This window comes from Saimiri boliviensis, chromosome 17, assembly GCF_048565385.1.
Source record: "Saimiri boliviensis isolate mSaiBol1 chromosome 17, mSaiBol1.pri, whole genome shotgun sequence".
Classification (NCBI taxonomy): Eukaryota; Metazoa; Chordata; class Mammalia; order Primates; family Cebidae; genus Saimiri; species Saimiri boliviensis.
The window spans coordinates 24,513,608-24,537,108 of NC_133465.1; the positions used below are offsets into that span (position 1 = coordinate 24,513,608).

The 23,501-nt window shown below is 50.6% G+C and overlaps 1 protein-coding gene and 1 pseudogene across 1 annotated transcript; both read right to left on the minus strand.

Moving 5' to 3' along the window:
* Window positions 1–937: 937 nt before the first annotated feature.
* Window positions 938–13,788, minus strand: ALOX15 (arachidonate 15-lipoxygenase). Its single transcript, XM_003933048.4, has 14 exons — window positions 13,604–13,788; window positions 11,514–11,718; window positions 11,140–11,221; window positions 10,942–11,064; window positions 10,675–10,778; window positions 10,319–10,479; window positions 9,216–9,359; window positions 7,878–8,087; window positions 4,858–4,944; window positions 4,590–4,759; window positions 4,305–4,426; window positions 2,998–3,098; window positions 2,384–2,551; window positions 938–2,251 (listed from the first exon to the last, which is right to left on the minus strand). The coding sequence occupies exons 1-14, from the start codon at window positions 13,736–13,738 to the stop codon at window positions 2,072–2,074; spliced, it is 1,992 nt and encodes a 663-aa protein (XP_003933097.1). The 5' UTR covers window positions 13,739–13,788; the 3' UTR covers window positions 938–2,071.
* An 83-nt stretch (window positions 13,789–13,871) lies between these two features.
* On the minus strand, window positions 13,872–16,385 carry LOC101035069 (myosin regulatory light polypeptide 9-like; annotated as a pseudogene).
* Window positions 16,386–23,501: the final 7,116 nt, after the last annotated feature.

Genomic DNA, 23,501 nt, shown 5'->3' on the forward strand with positions numbered 1-23,501 from the left:
TCTTACGTGTTTGTACACTCTCCTAGATTCCAGCGTTAAACTCAACCCCCACCTCTCTACTATTTATTTACAGTTCTTCCTTCAAGAGTCACATCAGGCTCGGTGAGGTGGCTCACACCTGTAATCCTAGCACTTGGGAGTCCAAGGCGGGTGGATCACGAGGTCAGGAGTTCGAGACCAATCTGGCCAACATAGTGAAATCCCATCTGTACTAAAAATACACACACACACACACAAATTAGCTGGATGTGGTGGCGGGTGCCTGTAATCCCAGCTACTTGGGAGGCTGAGGCAGGAGAATTGTGTGAACCTGGGAGGCAGAGGTTGCAGTGAGCCAAGATCGTGCCATTGTACTCCAGCCCGGGCAACAGTACAAGACTCTGTCTCAAAAAAAAAAAAAAAACAAAAAAAACAAAAAAAAAAAAAACAAGAATCAGACCAACATGTGTGTAATCACAGCACTACTTTGAGAGGTCAAGGCAGGAGGGTCGCTTGAGCCCAGGGGTTCCAGGCTGCCGTAAAACTATGACTGGGCCACTGCATTCCAGCCTGGGCAACTGAGTGAGACTCTCTTTCTTTTCAGGAAAAAAAAAATTCAGGCCGGGAACAGTGCCTCATGCCTGCTATCCCAGCACTTTGGGAGGCTGAGGTGGGGGGCGGGAAATCACCTGAGGTTGGGTGTTCAAGACCAGCCTAGCCAACGTGGTGAAATCCCCATCTCTACTAAAAACACAAAAGAACTAGCCAGGTGTAGTGGCAGGTGCCTGTAATCTAAGCTACTTGGGAGGCTGAGGAAGGAGTATCCTGGAGGCAGAGGTTTCAGTGAGCCGAGATCTCGGCACTGCATTACAGCCTGGGCAACACAGAGAGACTCTGTTTCAAAAAAGAAAAAAAAAAAAATCAGACCAAGCATCGCCAGTATGTTTTCTGTAGAATTAAAGAGAATCAGAGGCAAGAAGCAACTTTATTCGTATTATAATGGAAACACTTTTGTTTTGTGTATACTGTTAGTTTCTGTTTTAAAATACTCAGATTACCATATTAAAAAATAAAACCTCTGGCTGGGGATGGTGGCTCACGACAGTAATCTCAGCACTTTGGGAGGCTGAAGCGGATCACCTAAAGTCAAGAGTTCAAGACCAACCTGGCCAACATGGTGAAACCCTGTCTCTGCTAAAAATATAAAAATTAGCCTGGCATGATGGTGGGGGCCTGAAATCCCAGCTACTCAGAAGGTTGAGTTGGGAGAATTGCTTGAACTCAGGAGGTGGAGGTTGCAGTGAGCTGAGATGGTGCCACTGCACTCCAGCCTGGGCAATAAGACCAAGACTTAATCTCAAAAAAAAAAAAAAAAAAAAAATTAAAAATTTAAATTCTTTACCACATTAAGCATACGAACCCAGATAAATTTTTTTGATGCTCTATATTCTTTGCCAATGTTTTATTTGAAATAGTTCAGTCCTAGTATTTTCCATCATTAGTGTAAAATAACTATTTGTTATTGTTAAACTCAGTTTGGGTTCAAAATCATATTTCCAGCCTAGGCAACATAGTGAGGCCCCTTGTCTTCAAAAAACAAAAAATATTAGCTGGGGATGGTGGCATGAGCCTGTAGTCCCAGCTACTTGGGAGACTGAGGAGGGAGGATCACTTGAGCCCAGGAGGTTGAGGCTTCGGTGAGCCGTGCTGATGGCATCACCACACTCCAGCCTGGGTGTCAGAGTGAGACTGTGTCTCAAAAGAAAATCGTATGTGATTCAGAAAAGGTGTGGAGTAATATGTATTATCACCCTATTCTATCCTTGACATAGTTGATATAATTGTGGCTATTTGGCCTATAGATCTAAAAGACAAAAGAGAAAGAGAGGAGGGAAGGAAGGAGGCGTAAGGCCCCAGGCGATGCCTCTAGAGTAACATGTGGTCACTGGGTGCGGAGACCATGGCAAGGCGCCCCTTTAGGGAGGGTGGGACATGGGAAGAGCATCGGGCTTGGGAGAACAGGGCTGTGCCACCAAGGAGGGTGGGGTTGTGGCTTGGGTGATGGGGGCTGAAATAACCAAAGCCTGGCGACTCAGATGGCCACACTGTTTTCCACCAGGCTGGGCCGCAGGTATTCATAGGGCATGTCCAGCGTTGCATTCCGGGTCTCGATTTCCTTATCCAGGGCAGCCAGCTCCTCCCTGAACTTCCTCAGCACGGCCTTAGGCTCAGGGCCCCAAAAATACTCCTCCTCATGCTGGCCCACAGCCACCTGGGAGGCAGAGGGAAAGGCGGTTGAGAGCTACATGCCCCCGCAGCTGCCTCCTCCCTCAGACCCGGCGGTTGAGAGCTACATGCCCCCGCAGCTGCCTCCTCCCTCAGACCCCGGGCACTTGGCTCTCACCATAATGGGCTGGCGTCTGCCCAGCTGCCAAGTGATGGACATCTGGAGAGAAGCTTGGTGGAAGTTGGGCAGTGTCGCCATCACCGTCTCCAGCGTCGCATCCTTGGTGGTTGGTGGGGGCAGCCGCATCGTGCAGGGTGCATTAGGGACCCAAGTATACCAGTCCAGCTAAGGAAGGGCAGGGATCTAGAGTCAGTGTCTGCGAAGCATGAAAACCCTGGGGCCGTGAGGTGCAGTGGCTCCCGTCTGTAATCTCAGCACTCTGAGAGGCCGAGGCGGGTGGATCACGAAATCAGGAGTTCGAAACCAGTCTGGCCAACATAGTGAAACCCCGTCTCTACTAAAAATACAAAAAATGAGCTGGACATGGTGGTGTGCACCTGTAATTCCAGCTACTCTGGAGACTGAGGCAGGAGAATTGCGTGAACCCAGGAGATGGAGGTTGCAGTGAGCCCAAGATCGCACCACTGCACTCCAGCCCAGGCGACAGTGCAAGATTCTGTTTCAAAAAAAAAAAAAGAAAGAAAGAAAAGAAAACCCTGTGGCCCACTTGCACACAGACCCCTCCCTCACTCCAGACCCCAAATTCCCAGCTGCCCAGCTCTGCTAGGTACCTGGCCCAGGTGGACAGAGGAGTGCTGACCAGTGCAGGTGAAGATACACATGGTGAGAAAGTGGCAGAGCTGCTCTGGAGACTGTAAAGAGGTAGGAAACCCTGCAGGGGGAGGAAAGTCAGAAGCTGTGAAGCCAGGAGGAGGGCGGAGCTCGGAGGACCCGGCCCAGAGAGGAGAACAAGAGGTGTGAGAAAGGGCTCAGTAACTCTCATGGGAACTGCCATGACAGCAGGTGGGGGTGGGGAATGGTGGGGAATGGGGAGCTCTGCTGGGAGGTCCCACTCAGTGGGGCGTTTCTGCTTACTCATACGGGCTCACAAGAGTCAGTCCAGGACGTGAAGGTGTTTGGCAAGCTGGTCAGCATCACCTTAGTAGAAATATTTACATCGGCCAGACACGGTGGCTCAGGCCTTTAATCCCAACACTTTGGGAAGCCGAGGCAGGCAGATCACCTGAGGTTAGGAGTTCAAGACCAGCCTGGCCAACACGGCGAAACTCCAATTCTACTAAAAATACAAAATATTAGCCGGGTGTAGTGGCGGGTGCCTGTAATCCCAGCTACTTGGGAGGCTAAGGCAGGAGAATCACTTGAACCTGGGAGGTGGAGGTTGCAGTGAGCTGAGATTGCACCATTGCACTCCAGCCTGGGTGACAAGAGCGAAACTCCGTCTCAAAAAAAGAAAAAAAAGAAAGAAAGAAATATTTATAACATGGAAATGCACGAATACTACAAATCAAATCAAACTGTTGTTCTCGAGAGTCAGGCGTTAAACGTTTATGAGCAGCCTCTGGTCCACTGCATCAGAGACCTAGGGGTTCTCAGTGCACAGGATGGAGACGTGTCTCTAGGTGAGAGGGAGTGGAATCGGAGAAGGCCTTTGGAGTTTTCACCGGTGTCAAAAATGCTTCTGAGAGATTTCAGAGCAGCCCAGAGGAGGCCGAGTGCAGTGGCTCACACCCATAATCCCGCACTTTGGGAGGCTGAGGCGGGCAGATCACGAGGTCAGGAGTTCAAAGAGCAGCCTGGCCAACATGGTGAAACCCCGTCTCTGCTAAAAATAAAAAATTAGCCGGCTGTGGTGTCGGGTGCCTGTAATCCCAGCTACTCAGGAGGCTGAGGCACGAGAATTGCTTGAACCTGAGAGGCAGAGGTTGCAGTGAGCAGAGATTACGCCACTGCACTCCAGCCTGGGAGACAGAGTGAGACTCCATCTCAGGAAAAAAAAAAAAAAAAAAAAGAAGCACAGAGGATTCTGAGGAGGCCTCTTGTGTTTTGTGTCTGAGATCTCGGGGCAAGGGCATCTTACCTCGGTCCTGGGCCCCTAGCAGCCCAATTTCAGTGATCTCCCGACACCAGGTCTGCAGCTCTGTGTCACCCTTCACAGCCACGTCTGTCTTATAGTGGAGACTCACGATTCCTTCCACGTACCTACCAGCCAACGGAGCAGGGCCAGGGAGCTGAAGCCAGCTCTGCCCCTGCCCACGTGGCCAGGTCAGGGCCCCAGGCCTCCAACCAGACGCAGATCTCCTGCTCTCCTAGACTTCCTCTCCACCCACACTGGCACTCCCACTGGCCTTCCCGCGGGCCTCACCGAGAGATGGCTTCCCAGAGCCGCAGGGCATCTTGGGCATAGAAGGAAGACTTCACTCCCAGGAGCCCCCGGTCAGCCAAGTCATCCGGGGGACAGAAGGAGCTATAGGTTAGAAAGGCTCCAGCTCGCTTGAGCAGCTCCAGGTGCCCTCCCCCACCAGTGCTCACCACCTGAGGAGCAAGGATGAGCAGGGTCAGGCAAACGGACCTGCCCTGTGTCCAGAGCTGGAAAGAAGAGTGACCCAGAGTCTCCCTGTCTCTCCCCATACCTGATCGAAAACTCCCATGTCAGAGACCAGTCCAGTCCTGGCCCGGACGTTAATTTCCAGGGTGTATCGCAGGTGGGGAATTAGAAGCTAGAGGGAGAAAAGCAGGGAAGAGCAAAGTCAGAGGAGAGCCGTGGCAGATCCCTGCAGGAAACGGGCTGACAAGCAGGAAGGCACCAGGTCTTCAGAAAAGGCACAGACGCAAAGTTCAGTGGCCTCTCAACAGTGAGTTTTCAGAAGTGCCATTTGTCCCAGCAATGCCATTACTGAATATATACCCCCCTCCCAAATATCAATGGCCCTACCACAGAGACACGTGCCCACGTTTGTTTATCACAGCACTACTCACAACAGCAAAGACATGGAATCAACCTAAATGCCCATCAACAATGACCGGGCAAAGAAAATGTGGTACATATATGCTAGGGAATACAATGCAGACATAAAAATAACAAAATCACGTTCTCTGCAGCAACATAGATACAGCTGGATACCATCATCCTAAGTGGACTAACACATGAGCAGAAAGCTGAACGTGGCGTGTTCTCACTTATCAGTGAGAACTGAACACTGAGTACACATGGGCACAAAGGCATCAGCACCTGAGTCTACTTGTGGGTAGAAGGGGGGAGGAGGGAGGGGATGCAAAAGTTAACCATCAGTACCATGCTTATTACCTGGTGACAAAATAATCTGTACACCAAGGCCCTATGACACACAAGTTTTTTTTGTTTTTTTGTTTTTTTTTTTTTGAGACAGAATCTCACTTTGTTGCCAGGCTAGAGGGCAGTGGCACGATCTCGGCTCACTGCAATCTACGACTCCCGGATTCAAGCCATTCTCCTGCTCAGCCTCCCAAGCAGCTGGGACTACAGGCGTGCACCACCACGCCCAGCTAATTTTTGTATTTTTAGTAGAGACAGGGTTTCTTCATGTTGGCCAGGGTGGTCTCGATCTCCTGATCTTGTGATCTGCCTGCCTCAGCCTCCCAAAGTGCTAGGATTACAGGCGTGAGCCACAGTGCCCGGCTGACACACAACTGAGGTGTAGAACAAACCTGCACATGTACCCTTGGACCTAAAGTTAAAGTTAAAAATAAATAAACTAAAATAAACCGCTGAGTGTTCAGTTGATTGGCGTTGACTATTTGGGTTCCACAAACCAGTCTTAGTGCTTTATGATAATTGATAGAAATCATTCTCTCTCTCTCTCTGCCTTTTTTTTTTTTTTTTTTTTTTTTTTGAGACAGAGTCTCACTCTGTTTCCCAGGCTGAAATGCAGTGGTGCGATCTCAGCTCACTGCAACCCCCACCTTCTGGCTTCCTGTAATTCTTGTCCCTCAGCTCCCGAGTAGCGGGGATTACAGGCAGGAACCACCGTGCCTGGCCTTCTTGTTGTTTCATAGGTTTTCATAGGTCTAGACCAAAGTTTTTCAACTTTTAAAAAATAATCACCCTCTAAGTAGCCTTTTGAAATATTTTTTCCTAACCTCACCCCACCTCGTGAAATATTAATGCTACATATATACTGTATATTTGTCTATATATCTGTATAAAGCATTATATCTGTTCTTTATACAGATATATATCACATTATATCTATGCTGTATAAAAAATAATAAAATTTGGGCTGGATGTGGTGGCTCATGCCTGCAATCCCAGCATTTTGGGACGCTGAGGTGGGTGGATCACGAGGTCAGGAGTTTGAGACCAGCCTGGCCAACATGGTGAAACCCCATCTCTATTAAAAATACAAAAATTAGCTGGGTGTGGTGGTGTACACCTATAATCCAAACTACTCAGGAGGCTGAGGCATGTGAATTGCTTGAACCTGAGGGCAGAGGTTGCAGTGAGCTGAGATCGTGCCATTGCACTCCAGCTTGGGCAACAGAGTGAGAAATCGTCTCAATAGTAACAATAATAATAATAATAATATTTGGCTGGGTGCAGTGGCTCACGCCTGTAATCCCAACACTTTGGGAGTCCAACGTGGGCAGATCACCTGAGGTAGGAGTTTGAGACCAGCCTGGTCAACATGGCAAAACCCTTTCTCTAATAAAAATACAAAAATTATCTGGGCATGGTACTCTGGAGGCTGAGGCAGGAGAATTGCTTGAACCCGGGAGGTGGAGGTTGCAGTGAGCCAAGATTGTGCCACTGCCCTTCAGCCTGGGTGACAGAGGGAGACTCTGTCTCAAAAAAAGAAAAAAGATTTTTCACATACATTTTCCAACCATCTTCATCCCTTAGGGGATATTGTCGCCCCGCTGAGAATGGATGTTCTAACCACCACCTTCCTCCAGAGCCCGGTCTCCTCCTTCTCCTCTTCATCCATGAGACTCACCTTCTTTCAGTTCTTTAAAGAAGCCAAGCTTGGGCCAGGCACGGTGGCTTATGCCTGTAATCCCAGCACGTTGGGAGGCCAAGGCAGGTGGATCACCTGAGGTCAGGAGTTCCAGACCAGCCTGACCAATATGGTGAAACCCTGTCTCTACCACAAATACAAAAATTAGCTGGGCATGGTGGCATGCACCTGTAATCCCAGCTACTCGGGATGCTGAGACAGGAGAACTGCTTGAACCCAGGACGCGGAGGTTGCAGTGAGCCAAGATGGCACCACTGCACTCCAGCCTGGGTGACAGAGTGAGACTCTGTCAAAGAAACCAAACCAAACCAAAACAAAACAGAGCAATGACTGGCTGGAAAAGGTCTTTTTAATGTTGTTTGCATGGTTTCCTCCTATGGGACGGAATCCTTGGTCATTTGCACATACTGTGCTTTACCCATAAAAAGAGTGAGATTTTTTGCCATTTTCCCCAAGAATCATTTCCCACCCGGTGGGAGGTGATATCTCCTTTGAAAACACGTGGTCAGCCATGCTCTCTCTCTGCTGCTCTCACCTCGTCCATTCATTCATTGGTTCTCTCCCTACCCTGAGACCTCACAGAGAGGGAGCCTCCAGAGGCGGAAACATGCCCTCGGGCAGAGATAGCGCAGCCCGGAGAGAAGGGGATAAGCTGTTACCTTGAAGACAGGATGTATTGATGGAAGGCACCTCATGGTGGCCACAGCAATGACCTCAGCCATCAAGTGTCCCCTCAGAAGATGAGACTGCAGCTCATGGAGCTGGAAGTCAGAGCTGCGGACCCAGCATTTGGCCAGAAGCCAGACCATCGGAGGATCCGTGGGCAAGAAGAGCAGAGGTGGCGGGGTTCCCGTCCTGGGCGGTTGGAGCTGGAGCAGGGACAAGGCGTGAGGAGAGAAGGCTTGAGTGCCAGGTGCTCAGGGATCCCATCCCCTCCCCGGGATGTTGAAGCTTGCCCTTCCCCCTGCAAACGTGCTTCCCTTTCCCCATCTGCCCGCTGCAGCTCCCCACAGCCACTATTTCCCCCTCCCTTTCCTGCCGGCTCACTGGCTGCATTGGCACCCTGCAAGCGGCTCTGCCCCCAGCGTTCTGCAGAAACTGCCCTTCTGGTGCCTCCTCCAGCCTCCACTTCCTCCTTCAGTCCCCACAGAAGACAAGATTCAAACCTCCTGCTTCCTTCATCCCACACTCTTTCTTCCAAATCTCATCTTTTGGCCCCACCTCTGCACAAATGACTAAATCTCAAGTTCTCAGCTGCGTGCTGGACAATTTCAGTGTCTCCCTTTACCTCAACATTGGCCGGAAAAAGCTCACCTGAGCATCCTGCCCTCTTCATTTGTGCTATTTCCGCAGGCAGCTGGCCTGGCTTCCCTTTCCTCTCTCCTTGACCTCCCTCTGCACTCCCATCCATCTGTCCTCTCCATCCCGACAGTCACTACCCACACGTGAGCTCCCCTCCCCCTGGGGCTAGCCCTGGAGCTCGTTGCCCTTGCCTCTCCCCTCTCCAGCCCATCCTAAGCAGGACAGCCCACATCACAGGCCCTCAGCACGTCTCAGCATAGCCTTCTCCAGCTTCCCACTTCAGATTCCTTATCCTGGCTTGGTCTGGCCCCGGTCCACCTGGCCCCTAGGACTCTCCTGACGCCCCTCCCTCAGCCTCTGTCCAGTTTGTCTTGACTCCGAAGACAGATCCTTCTTCTCCCTCCTGCTGGTCTGAGACCTCACCCTTCTCCAAGGCTCGTGACCCCCACCTCCCCTGATCTCTCCTGGGCTGTCTCTGTCCTCAGGGACTCCCTCAGTCCCGGAGCTTCTGCAGACTGGCCCAGTCTGTCTCCCGCTAAAGTGCAAGGCTTCAGATCGGAGACTTGACACATTCTTCCCTCAGGCCTCCTGGGCGCCTTAGCCCAGCGCCTTTGCAGAGGGTGCTCAGTGCATCTCAGTACGGGGCTGAGCTGAGAAGTCCGGAGACTCGGAGCAGAAATCCTGAGTCCTCTCACCTGGATGACCATGGGCAAGAGTTTCCCATCAGGCTGCAGTTTCAGCATGACCAGAGGGGCAGCCAGGTGCTGCTGGCTACACAGAATGACATTGGCCTTGATCCCATCCAGCAGAGAGAAGTCAGCTTCAAACAGTGTGCCTCCCTGGGTGGGGAAGAGGCCAAGGGCTGCTATCAGCATAAGGCGTCTTCTTCCTACTCTGATTCCTCCAAGGGGGAAGAGAGAGAGGGGAGCGGGCTTGTCTCCATCACCTACTTTGTACCAAGTGGTGGATCATGGGCTCGTTGCCGTGTATCAGTTTTTTTGAGCCAGGGTCTTACTCTGCTGCCCAGGCTGGAATGCAGTGGCGGGATCAACATGGCTGATGGCAGCCTCCACTTCCATGGGCCCAGGTGATCCTCCCACCTCAGCCTCCCAAGTAGCTGGGACTACAGGTGCATGCCACCACACCAAAAATTATAGGCATCAATTTTCGTATTTTCGTAGAGACAGGGTTTCACCACATTGGCTAGGCTGGTCTCCAACTCCTGGGCTCAGGCGACCCTCCTGCCTCGGCCTCCCAAAGTGATGGGATTATATGTGTGAGCCACTGCATTCAGCCTTATCATTTTTACACACAGTTGAATGAGCCTTAATTTTACAGAAACAGATCATCAGAGAGGCTGGATACTTTGCCTGAGGTCACACAGCTTACAACCAGCAGAACCAGGGTTCCATCCCAGCCGTTCTGCCCTGTAATCCCATGGCCTTCCTCTCTGTTGCTCCGTGTCGGTCCTGAGTAGCAGCCACAGCACTCTGACACCTGGGTCTCCCACTCCGCACACTCCTTGAATCCCTAGCACCAAGGCCCAGTCATGTTTCTTCATTTGACCCTGTTTCTAGCAAGCATTGCCCCTTGCACACCCTCCCTCCGCAGCAGGCTCCTCTTGTGGGAAGGAGGCCGTGCCACGGAGCGTGTCCAGGACCCCTCAGGACCTCTCCTGTGGAAGCCCTCCTTGACGGCTGGCAGCAGGCCAGGCCCACAGTGGGTACCACAGCGGCATCGTTGATGCCAGCCCGCCCCACTGCACTGCTGAGCGTCCTCTGGGCTCTGATGTCCATACCTCCAGCTCCTTCTGCAGCTGGGCCTGCAGTTCCTCCATCCCTGGAGGGAACACGAGGCGCGCGGGAAGGCAACTGGAGCGCCTCAGCACCATGGGGTTGGCACCATTAAGAAACTGGTACCCAAACAAGGCATCTTCCTTCCAGGAGTCCCGCACACGCTCTGGGGAAGGCAGTTGAGCAAGCTGTGGGATCTGAGCTCTTGGTCCTTCCAACCCCATCAGCCATGCCCCCTTGACCCAGCCCCCCAGAGGGACCCAAGTCGCTGGTCTCCCCGCCCTGGGTCTTCCAATTCCCCTGGATTGTGTAGGATCTGGGAGTAAGGGTCCTGGGAGACGTATTGGGGTGGGGGGCTGACCCGCCAGCTTGCTCTGGCCACACCAGAAAATCCGGTTGAAGTCATCCAGATCGTTCCAGCAAGTCAGAATGTTGAAAGTGTCTTTGATAGCAAGGTCGGCCAGCCTTCAGGGCAGATGGGCAAAGGGTTTGAGCATGATTCTGAGACTCCAGCATTGCAGCCACAGGCACCCATCTTGGGCCGATCTAGAGCAGTGCAGCCCGTAAGCCCTTTGGCTTCCACTAGACCAGGTCACCTCCCTGTCACCCAGCCTCCCCTCGTTCTCACCCCTTGGCCAGCGAGGCCTCAAAGTCGACTCTCTTGTCTTCCAGAAATCGCTCATCCACGGGGAGGTCACACAGTTTGGCCCCAGCCACATTCAGAATCAGCCCATCCTTCCAGTTTCCCCACCTGTGGGGCAGGGGTGAAGTCAGGCCTGGGTGCTGGAGGCCTCAGCAGCTCCCGTGGGGTGGGGGGAGGGCTCACCGGTAGCGCTTCCTTCTCTCTTCCAGCTCCTCCTCCCGGAACTTCCTGAACAGGCCTTGAGGGTCATCGGACACAGTGCGGCCTAGAAGGACAGAGGAGGGCTTGGCCAGTCACTGCTTCTGAGAGCCTTTTCTGGTCCCTGCTGGGAGAGCCTGGTCACCCCGTCCTTCCGTGTGGCCCCTACCCCTTTAGCACCACGCCCCCTCCCCAGCCACCAGCCACTCTGTGTCCGCGGCAACCACCTCCCCTTCCACACCCCAAGACCCCTGCTCTCCAGGTTCCCGCACCCCATCCTGCGCCCTCTTCTCCACCCTGCATCCGCCCAGCTTCTCTGGCACTCCAGAGGCCTCCTGACAGCCCAGCCCCGCGCTCACCGGTGCCTTCCGGCAGGCTCAGGACGCCGTCGCCCTCCACCCAGCGGTAACAAGGGAACCTGACCTCGTCCCCCGAGGCCCCGGGACCCTGCACGGAGATCCAGCTGCAGAACCAGGCGTCGTCCTGGAGGAGGTGTCTTTTGCGCAGTTTCACGAACAGCAGCGGCCCCAGGTACTCGGGCACTTCCACCTTGACCTCCGTCACCTGCGGGCGGCAGCAGAGACGCAGCCCCTCTGGGGCCTGGGGAAGGGGCACTAGGCTGAACCTTGCTCCCTCCACGCCCACGCGCTTCCTGCGAGCCTCTGAGAAGGCGGCGCGAATGGAACGACGCGGGGGCGGGAGGCAGGAGAGAGAGAGGGGCTGTTCGCGCCCGACCAGGTGTCCCCAGGACTGGGTTCTGAGAGGACGGGCGGGCGGCAGGTGGAAAGGTGCGCTCCTTCCTTCACTTCCTCCTCCCTGGGGTCATTGGCTGTGCCAAGCGCTGGGCTGGGCGCTGGGAACCCGGAGCCGGGCCCTGGGCGAGTGAGCGCTGTGGAGCTGGGACTCGCTGGCTGCAATTCCCGCTGTCCGACACTCCCCGCTCCCCCTACTCCAGGCCCTGTGGGAGCCCCACCCGCCTGGAGACAGCCGTCCCGGAGACCTGGAGGAGAGGGCTCAGCCAGCGAGAGTGAGAGCCAGGGCGGCAGGGGGAAGGCGTGCCAGGCAGGGACAGCGCAGAGGGGAAGGGCTGACCAGCAGCATCTGGAGCTGGAGCTCAGAGCCCAGGCGTGGGGGGCTCAGCAGGTCGGGAGGCTCTGGAAGGTGGCGCGGAGGGCTTTGGATTTGGTTCCCAGGACAAGGGGGAGCCATTCAAACGCGTTAAGCAGCGGGAGTGAATTAGGGGAATCATTCTGGCTTCAGAAGGGCTTGGAAGGTCTGCAGCGGAGGTGTCCAGGCCAACAGAGGGTTGAAACGGCTTTTAAAATCGAGAAAGCTGGAGGACCCACGACCGCTCCGGCGACCACTGAGTTTGCAGGCGTGAGAGCTGCGTGGAATGGGGGACGCTCAGCAGCATCCCCTCAATTCCAAAGAGATGGAGCAGCGGGAACGTTTACTGAGCGTTTATTGAGCGTCACCAGCTGCCCACTCTTGCGAGGGAAAAAGGGAAGAAGGAGCGCGCCTTTCCGCCTTTCGTGCCCCATCCCCTCAGCGTGGAGTTGCGGGGCCACCTGCTCTGTGCGCATTTTTTCTTTCTCTTTCTGGCTCCTTTCGCTCCGCTTTCTCGGAAGCTCGGAGCAAGGGCGTGGGGGTGCGGGGAGCAGCGCTCAGCAGGTTCAAGGGTAGCGGGCGGTCCGGGGCGAGTGGATATGGGGCCTGGGCGCGGGAGATGCTCGGGGTCTAGAACTGACTGCGCCACGTTCTTGTTTACAGGGAGGTAAAGAGGGAAGAGGCGCAGGTGACACCGGAGGAGGCAGCAGGAGAGGTCTGGGAGGTGGGAGGGGCGGACTCATTTCCACTGATGTTCCCTGGGACAGGCATCCGGATTTGGGAACTGGGAGAGAGCTGGACCAGTGACGGGAATTTAGGGTTGGCGGAAGAAAAGCAGTAACAGGACCCCGTAGGACCCCAGGTAGATATGAGATGAGATATGATGGGATGTGGGTCGGGAATCGAGAGAGTCCTCCTGTCTCGGCTTCCCATCCCTTCGCTCTCACCACCCACCCCACCCCAGGCGAGAAAGCCGGGAAGGTCAGAAATCCCACAGCGCTAGCGGTTGAAACGGTTTTTAAAAATAGAGAAAGCGAGAGGACAGACGGCCGCTCAGGGGACCGCTGAGTTTCCAGACAAGCGAGCTCTGCGCAATGAGGGGCGCACAGGAGCATCCCCTCAGTTCCAAGGAGATTGGGCAGCGGGAGCAGTTACTGAGCGCTGACTGTCTGCCCTAAAGCCCCCACCCTCCGCGGGCTCCGTGCGCTGTGAGCGCAGCGCCTGAGCCCTCGGCAGAGAGGATCCGCCCGGGGCCGGCTGGGGTGCGTCTCCTCCCCCCGCCCGGGTATTTGACTAAGCCAGGGGTGCAGCCCTCCGCGCCGGGCTCCTCTGGGGAGCTCACCTTGCCCCGTGCCGGCCGCACTCGCGTCCCGAGTGCCGCCTCCCCGTGCTGGCCGACCAGCCACAGCTGCACCTGGTTGTTGGAGCCGGCACAGAGCGAGGCCCCAGTGGACACGCGGACTCGGTAGAGACCCATCTTGCTCAAAGACGTTTCTCTTCTTGTGGTGGGGAGGAAAGGTGGACGAGCTAAATAACCGAGCCTGAGACCCCGCCCTTTCGGAAGTCGCTTGGAGTTGGAATGTGGGTGGCAGGCCTCCAACCAACCCCGCCTACGCTGAGGCCCCCACCTCCAAGGCGCAGAATTCAGCCCCAATCTCAAAGGCGGTGTCCTGGAGGGAGCAGGGACTGGAATCCACTATCTTGACGGGAGGGAGAAGTAGAAAAGGATTTGGACAGAAAACACGCAGGAGGAAGAAATCAACGCCTGGTACAGCAGGCAGGCGAGGTGGGGCAGGAGCCGTGCGTGCGAGTACCAGGGAGGTTGGGGCAAGCCTGGATGGCTGGGAAGCCACCTCCATCTGAACACACACTTGCACACGCACACGCACGCAGACCTCACAAGTCGGACTGCCGGAGAGGGTGAAGTGGACGAGGAGACCCAGTCTGCAGTGGCATTTGAGGACGCTACATTGAGGCCACCGAATTCATTCAACCAGCATTGCACATTTGCCTTCTCTGTGCCAGCCACTGGGACTCATTCCTTTTGAGCATAAAAGCCTCTGCCTCCCTGTTACCTGCAGAATGAGTCCAGATGTTTCTGGTATTCAATGCCCTTGCTACGCTGACCAGCCTTCCTTACCTCTCATCCCGCTGCACCCTGGCATCTCCCATGCTCCACTCTGGGCTGGAGCCACGTGCTCCCTGGAACCCATCCTGCTATTCCCTCAAAGAACTTGCTCTTGGATTAGTCTATTCATGCTTCTAAAGCCGAATTCCACTCCAGTTTCGCACAGAGGTCTTGCTTGGGACTCACCCCTCCCACCTACGAGAGCGAATCAGCTTTCCTTTCTCCCCCTCTCGCCGTGTGCACACTTCTATTGTTGCACACTCAATCCTGCAGTGCGGGCATGTGTTTGTACGTGTTTCCCCCACTAATGTGAGCCCACCCTAGCCAGGGGCTATACACCCAGCAGGACTCTCTTTTGTTCCCCTGGAGTTAGCGCAGTGTCAGGGCTTGTGGGCGTCAGTAAGTGATTGCCGAAACACACTGAGCTGAGAAATTTATTATAAATGAATCCTTCCCTCGGGGGAGACAAAGGGAAACAAATAATTATCAGGCAATGTAAACAATAGGGGAATAGTGACATAAACCCCAGGCATGGATTACCATCAGCCTGGAAACACCGGTGAAGTCCATGAAAACACGTTTGTTTGGTTAATTAAAAAGTTTCTGGTTTGCTTAATTGTTGGTTTTGTTTGCTTGTTTTATCATAAACTTTAATTATGGCTCAGAAAAAAATTCAGCGAATAACTTTCTCTGAAAAAATATATTGACTCTGTATAGACCACAGTTATTGGGGGTAAGGGCTGCTAGATTAAATTACCCTACTTTCTATTCTGAAAATGATATTCATAAAAAGTGCCGTTTCCAGTCTGAGTATAAAGATACACGTGCCCAAAACGGCTGAGAATAAATACAACAGGAAATGCAAAAGCTGAAAAGCGAAGGGCGTGCAAGAGAAAAATATCAGAAGTGCCTAAAATGGTGACAAGGAACGTTTGGCTGGAATTCGAGTTCTTTCCATCATCTTTGTCTTTTGCTCCATGTTTCAGGATGTGTGTGAACTCGATGGAATTGAAATTCTTTTTGTCCATAGGTGCTTTTCTGTACAGCTCATCCACGTCCTCATCCATAAACCGATTGCCCGTGGTTGTCAGCAGCTCTCTTAGGGAACCTTCACAAATGGTGCCAGTGGCTTCTTCATCAAAGCAAGCAAAAGCATTTCTGATGACATCTTCAGGATCGGTGCCATTCAACTTCCTGCCAAACATGGTGAGGAACATGGTGAAACTGATGGGCCCTGGAGCTTCATTCCTCATGGCATCCACACACTCATCAGTTGGATTCTTCCCCAGTGAAGCAAGCATAGTGTGCATATCTTACCTGTCGATGAAACCATCTCTGTTCTGATCAGACATGTTGAAGGCCTCTTTGAACTCCTGAACCTGTGACTGGTCAAATGTAGCAAACACACTGGATGCTGTGCGCTGAGGGCGCTTCTTGGGGGTCTTGGTCTTTGCTCTTTTGCATTACTCTTTTACCCAGGCTGGAGCGCAGTGATGGGATCTCGGCTCACTGCAACCTCCTCCTCTCAGGTTCAAGCGATTCTCTTGCCTCAGCCTTCTGAGTAGCTGGGATTACAGACATGCACCAGCACACCCAGCTAGTTTTTGTGTTTTTAGCAGAGATGAGGTTTCACCAAACATGGCCAGGCTGGTCTCAAACTCCTGACCTCAAGTGATCTGCCCACCTCGGCCTCCCACAGTGCTGGAATTGCAGGCATGAGCCACTGCACCTGGCCCTGTTTTATTGTTCAGTGGAAAGTACATTCACATGATTCAAAATTCAAAATGTACAAAGTGATATTCACTAGTTTCTCCCTCCTCCTGACCCCAAGCCACCCAGTTCCTACACTTGCAGCGATCACTGTCAGCAGTCTCCTCTGTGCACTAATATTACCGAGCAAATACACGTCTATCCTTTTCGTCTTTTTCCTGCACACGCTGTAGCACACCTTATTCTGCACCTGGTTTTTCCACAGCGTAACGGGAGCTCACTCCATGTCCAGACACAAAGAGCTTCATTGTTCTTCGGTAAGGGTGCCATTGTTTTGCTGTAACATGATAAATTCTACTAGTCACTCTCTCTCTTTCTCTCTCTCTCGCTCTCTTTTTTTTTTTTTTTTGAGATAGATTCCAGCTCCGTCACCCAGACTAGAGTGCAGTGGTGTGATCTCACCTCACTACAACCTCCACCTCCTGGGTTCAAGCGATTCTCCTGCCTCAGCTTTCGAGTAGGTGGGATTAAAGGCACACGCCACCATACTCAGGTAATTTTTGTGTTTTTAGTAGAGACGGGGTTTTGCTCTGTTGGCCAGGCTGGTCTTGAACTCCTGACCTCAGGTGATCCACCTGCCTCAGCCTCCCGAAGTGCTAGGATTACAGGCATGAGTCACCACACCTGGACAAGTTCTGCTAGTCTCTTGTAGTGGACACAGGTTGTTAGCAATCTTTTGTAACCATGAAAAAGTGCTAGGCCAGGGGCTGTGGCTCACACTTGTAATCCCAGCACTCTGGGAAGCTGAGGCCAGTGGATCACCTGAGGTCGGGAGTTCAAGACCAGCCTGACCAACATGGAGAAACCTTGTCTCTACTAAAAATACACACGTACACAAATTAACCGTCCATGGTGGCCCATGCCTGTAATCCCAGCTCTCAGGAGGCTGAGGCAGAAGAATCACTTGAACCCAGGAGCCAAGATGGCACCATTGCACTCCAGCCTGGGCAACAAGAGTGAAATTCCACTTCAAAAAAAAAAAAAGTGCTGAAAGAAATAAACCTTGTACATATAGCATTTCTCATATAAAAGTGTATCTGTAGAAGAAAATCCTAGAGATGGAATTTCTGGATGAAAAGCATATCTAATTTCGGCAGAAATTGCTAATTTGCCCTCCATAGAAAGTTGTACTGATTTACACTCCCACCAGTGGGCTATGTGTGAGAACCCATGTTCTTCCTCACTCTTGCCAGTGGTGTGTTAATAACCATTATTACCTTAGCCAATCAGATGGGTGAAAAATGGCATCCTAGTTTTAATTTTAATTTGCATTTCCCTTATTATGAGTAACGTTAAGAATTATTTTTTATAGTACTTTAAGTTCTGGGATACGTGTACAGATCTTGCAGGATTGTTGCATAGGTACACACATGCCGTGGCGGTGTTTCCAATAGGATCTTTTTATATTGGAGGAGCAATTGGTAATTCCTTGTGTGTGAACTGGCTATTCCATTTTTCTATTGGATTTTGGGCTTTTCCCCTTTCTTTCTCTCTCTCTTTCTCTCTTCCTTCCTTCCTTCTTTTTCTTTTTCTTTCCTTCTTTCTTTCTTCTTTATTTCTTTCTCTTTCTTTCTTTCTTATTCTTTCTTTCTTTCTTTCATACAGGGTCTCACCATGTCACTGGAATGCAGTAGTGCAATCGTAGCTCACTGCAACTTCTAACTCCTGGGTTCAAGTGATCCTCCTACCTCAGCCTCCCACATAGCTGGGACTACAGATGTATTTGACCATGCCCAGCTCATTTTCTTAATGTTTAGTAGAGATGGGGACTGGGTATGTTGCACAAGCTGGTCTCAAACTCCTCAACTCAAGCAATCCTCCTGCCTCAGCCTCCCAAAGCACTGGGATTACAGGCATGAGCCACCACACCCAGCCTTGGTCTTTTTCTTATTGATTTCTAGGAACTGTTTATATATTAGGAATATTAGCTTTCTTTCAGCTCACTTACTACTAAGAGTGGCCCAGTCACAACTATGTCCTTTTCACATCAGCTCCTTGGAGCCTAGATTTTGGCCTGTAATATAATTCTCCACTGAAAGAAACCTAGAGCTTTGGAGGTAGCTGATTTTGTGTTTGGGGTTAGGGTAAAACACATGATAAGTTTGGGAATGCTGATGTTGCTAAAAAGTAAGGGTGCTGACGTAGCAGAATCTTACTAGAAAAAGATACCTCTCTGAGGCCAGGCACCGTGGCGCACGTCTGTAATCCCAGCACTTTGGGAGGCTGAAACGGGAAGACCCCAAGGTCAGGAGTTCAAGACTAGCCTAATCAACACGGTGAAAACCCCTTCTACTAAAATTCAAAAATTAGCCGAGTTTGGTGGCGTTCACCTGTAATCCCAGCTACTCAGGAGGCTGAGACAGGAGAATCACTTGAACCCGGTAGGTGAAGGTTGCAGTGAGCTGAGATCGCACCACTGCACTCCAGCCAGGGCAACAGAGGGAGACACTGTCTAAAAAAGAAAGAAAGAAAGAAAGAAAGAAAGAAAGAAAGAAAGAAAGAAAAAGTGGCTCTTTGAGAAAAACAACAAGCTTCAGAGTCCCAACCATGTAGCCATCTGCTGAGATGTCCAAGTCAGTAGCCTTGGTTGATCTGAAGATTGAGGATATTAGACAATTTGGGCATGGGGCAGGTTTGATAAGATTTCAGTAATACAAGGGAACAAAAGAAATTTTTTAGCAAATTAGAAAGTATAGCATACCTAGGAAAAACCACAAACAAATAAAAACCAGTGAAGCAATAAATTAAATCCAGGAAGCTGGTTTTAAAAAAATAGATTTAAGGATAATTACAGTAAGTCTTGTAATCACTGCATTTGTGTTTACTTTCTGTAATGTATAAAGTGTATTCAAAAGAGGCCAGGTACAGTGACTCACACCTGTAATCCCAGCATTTCGGGAAGCCCAGGTGGGCGGGTCACCTGAGGTCAGGAGTTCCAGATTAGTCTAGCCAACATGGTGAAACCCTGTCTCTACCAAAAATACAAAAAATTAGCCTGGTGTGGTGGCAGGCATCTGTAATCTCAGCTACTTGGGAGGCAGAGGCAGGAGAATTGCTGAACTTGGGAGGCGGAAGTTGCAGTGAGCCAAGATCATGCCACCGCACTCCAGCCTGGGCGACAGAGTGAGACTTGGTCTCAAAAATAGACAAATAAATAAGTGTATTTAAAAGAATCTTCATATTAAATTTGTAATTACAGTTTAAATTGTTAAAGGAAATTTAATGACATTGGCAATTAATCTTTGAATATTAAAGAAAACATGTTTCAAAATATTGTTTGTATGTATATTTTTAATAAATTGAGCATTGAATAAAACATGAATATTTTTGGGGTGTTCTCTACATGGACAAAACTATCCTTAAACATTAAAAACTCAGCAATGAGCATAAACTCTATCAACGAAAAAGTATTAGCAATGATTATCTAGGGAGTGGAGAGAAAGCATGGAAGGAATTTTTGTGTTTTAAACACTTTGGAATGTTTCTAAAATTTTTTTAAAAACATGAGTTAATTTCAAACATTTCATCTTGAATAAAATACAAGGCTATAAATGCTATTAGAAAAACATTAACTATAATCAAATGCAGTTATATAGGAAGCCCCAGCCTGGGCGAGGTAGCTCACACCTGTAATCCCAGCACTTTGAGAAACTGAGGCGGGTGGATCAGGAGATCAGGAGTCCAAGACCAGCCTGGCCAACATAGTGAAACCCCATTTCTACTAAAAATACAAAAAAATTAGCTGGGCGTAGTAGCGTGCACCTGTAATTCTAGCTACTTGGGAGGCTGAGGCATGAGAATCGCTTGCACTGGGAGGTGGAGGATGCAGTGAGCTGAGATCGCGCCACTCCACTTCAGGACCCGGGTTAACAGTTCGAAGTTCCAGCTAAAAAAAAAAAAAAAGAAGCCCAAAAATTCAAGTGTAAGTTTTCTTCCTTCCTTCCTTCTTCCTTCCTTCTTTCTCTTTTTTTCTCTTTCTTTCTTTCTCTTTTTCTCTGTTTCTTTCAGATGGAGTTTCCCTCTTGTTGCCCAGGCTGGAGTGCAATGGCAGGATCTTAGCTCACTGCAACCTATGCCTCCCGGGTTCAAGTGACTCTCCTGTCTCAGCCTCCCGAGTACCTGGGATTATAGGTGCCTGCCAGCACGCTGGACTAATTTTGGGTATTTTATTGGAGACTGGGTTTCATCTTGTTCACCAGGCTGGTCTCGAACTATTGACTTTGTCTTTACTAAAAATACAAAATTTGCCAGTCGTGGTAGCCCATGCATGTGATCCCAGCTACTCGGGAGGCTGAGGCAGGAGAATCGCTGACCCCAGGAGCCAGAGGTTTGAGTGAGCCGAGATCTCACCATTGCACTTCAGCCTTGGCGACAAGAGTGAGACTCCATCTCAAAACCCCCCCGCCAAAACAAAAAAGTAGCCAGGCGTGGTGGTGCGTGCCTGTAATCCTAGCTACTCAGGAGGCTGAGGCAGGAGAATCACTAGAACCTGGGAGGAGGAGGTTGCAGTGACCCAAGATTGCACCACTGCACTCCAGCCTGGGTGACAGAGTGAAACTCCATCTCAAAAAAAAAAAAAAAAAAAAAGAAAAAAGAAAAAGAAAAGGAGAAGAGGAATTGTAATTGTATTCAGGAAGTATACTTAAGGTAATACACTTGAGAAATCTCATGTATACATGGACTTGATTTAGATGATGAAATTCTAGACTCTGGGGATGCTACAGTGGGATTAGACTTTGGGATGGCTTGAGAGGGGGTGAGTGTATTTTGCATGTGGAAGGAATGTAAATCACTGGGGGTCAGAGGGCATACTGGTGGTGGCCATTCTTTAAAATGTGCCCCAGTGATTCCTACCTCCTGATATGCATGCCTTTGCGAAGTCTCCTAAATTGTATCTGGGTTGGTGTGCAAAGCCGGTGCAGTATGAAATGATGTGTGTGACTTCCAAAGCTAGGTCCTAAAACACACTGGGTTTCCTTCTCCTCCCTCCCCACTCTCCCTCTTTCTTGTGCTGCTTTCTCTGGGAGAAATCAGCTACTATGCCATAGGATCACTCAAGAAACTCTATGGAGAGATCCACATGGCCAAAAAACTGAGCGTTCCTGCTATGAGCCAGCGAGAAACTGAAAGTTCCAACGTACAGCCGTGTGGGAGAGCCGTCTTGGAAACAGGTCCTCCTGGTTGACTTAAGACTTCGGATGACTACAGCCAACATCTTGACTGCAACTTCATAAGGCATTTGAAGTAGAACCAACTGCCTCCCAAAACTGTGTAAGGTAATGGGTGTTTTCTTGTTTTGTTTTGTTTTTGAGACAGGGTCTTGCTCTGTCACCCGTGCTGGGGTGCAATGGCACAGTCACAGCTCTGCAGCCTGCACCTCCCAGGTTCAAGCTCTCTTCCCACCTCAGCTGAAATTATGGAAGTACCAGGATCATAAAAATATATGTTTCAACTGGGTGCAGTGGCTCATACCTGTAATCCCAGCACTTTGGGAGGCTGAGGTGAGGGGATCACTTGAGCTCAGGAGACCAGCCTGGCCAACATAGTGAGATTCCATCTCCAGAAAAATAAAAACAGGTCGTGGGCAGTGGCTCATGCCTATAATCCCAACATTTTGGGAGGCGGAGGCAGGTGGATCAACTGAGGCCAGGAATTTGAGACCAGTCTGGCCAACATGGTGAAACTATGTTTCTGCTAAAAATACAAAAATTTTCCGGGTGTGGTGGCACAGGCCTATAATCCCAGCCACTTGGGAGGCTGAGGCACAAGAATCACTTGAACCCAGGAGGTGGAGGTTTCAGTGAGCTGAGATTGTGCCACTGCGCTCCAGCCTGGGTGACACAGAGAGACCTTGTCTCAAAAACAAAAACAAAAAAACCAAAAAGTTGTGTAACTACACTGAAATCAGCCTTATAGCCTTCAAGGCATGAATGGATGCACAATCTCAAATCAAATGTTTAGACATTCCATAAGCAATAAGTAAGCCACGCATGAACCTAACAGAGACACTGAGCCTGAATAATTCCCTGCTGAGATAGTTGGTGGCAGAAGACCTCAACATCTGGTGTTTATCAGGTTCTAGAAACATCCCATTTAGCAAGAGGGTAGAATCTCAGGAAGTGTATGTGATGTGCTTGAAATTAATCTGCCTCCACTCCATTCCTTCTGCTGAGATAAGATCCCCTGGAGTCTGATTTAGGTGCAAAAAGGCACACTCTGAAACCTCTGTCACCTGCTACCAGAAACTAGAGATATTGACATTCTCAGGGGGCACAGAGGACTGGGACTGAACAAAAGGATTTGGAGCTATGATCAGAACATGTCACTGAAGGCCAGGCATGGTGGCTTATGCCCTTAATCCCACCACATTGGGAGGCCAAGGCAGGCAAATCACCAGAGGTCAGGAGTTCAAGACCAGCCTGGTCAATATGGTGAAACCCCGTCTCTACTAAAAATACAAACATTAGCCAGTCATGATGGCTCACACCTGTAACCCCATCTACTTGGGAGGCTGAGGCAGGAGAATGGCTTGAACCCAGAAGGCAGAGTTTGCAGTGAGCCAAGATTGGGCTGCTGCACTCCAGCCTGGGCAACAGAGAGAGACTTTGTCCCAAAATCAAAGAAAGAAAGAAAAAGAAAGAAGGAAAGAAAGAGAAAAGAAAGAAAGAAGGAAGGAAGGAAGCAAGAAAAGAACATGTCACTGAAGTATAGGCCTGAGGGAAAGAAGCAGAAGATTAAGGGAATTTTTTTCTGACCAATGTCAGAAACTATAATTGACCTCCAAGCTGTCAATGCCTTCAACTCTGCAACTGCCCAACAAGTCTCAGAAAGGCAGAGGGTTTGGACACCAGATTTCAGATAACATTCTCCCACAGGCAGAAGAAAAAAACACTCTGCCCATGTGGATTAAGGCTGGAGAAATGAACAAAACCACCAGATGATATGGAATGCAGTTTGGAAAACTAGGATCAGTTAGAAGAAGACAGTAATTTACAGAGGACCTTCACTGGGAAAATTCAGACTTCAAAATAACCTGAAGGTCTTCCTGAATTCACACAAGAGAGGGAGAGGACATCTGCTACATTAGAAGATAAAATAAAACAACAGAGTTGGTGCTGGAGGAACCACCTCATATTCTGGAGCAGAAATGGATGTGAACCTGGCTCAGCCTCTAAGGGCAAATTCTCAACAAGCAAGATTTCGGGGAGTGGAGTTGAGTAGGTCTCTCTCTCCTGATTTCCTAAGAGCAAGCTGATTGGAGGCTATTGGCAGGGAGAAGCTCTGTGATTGGTTAGGGGTACCTATTTGGCCTTCTCTGGTTGGCCCTAAGTGGAAGTGGAGA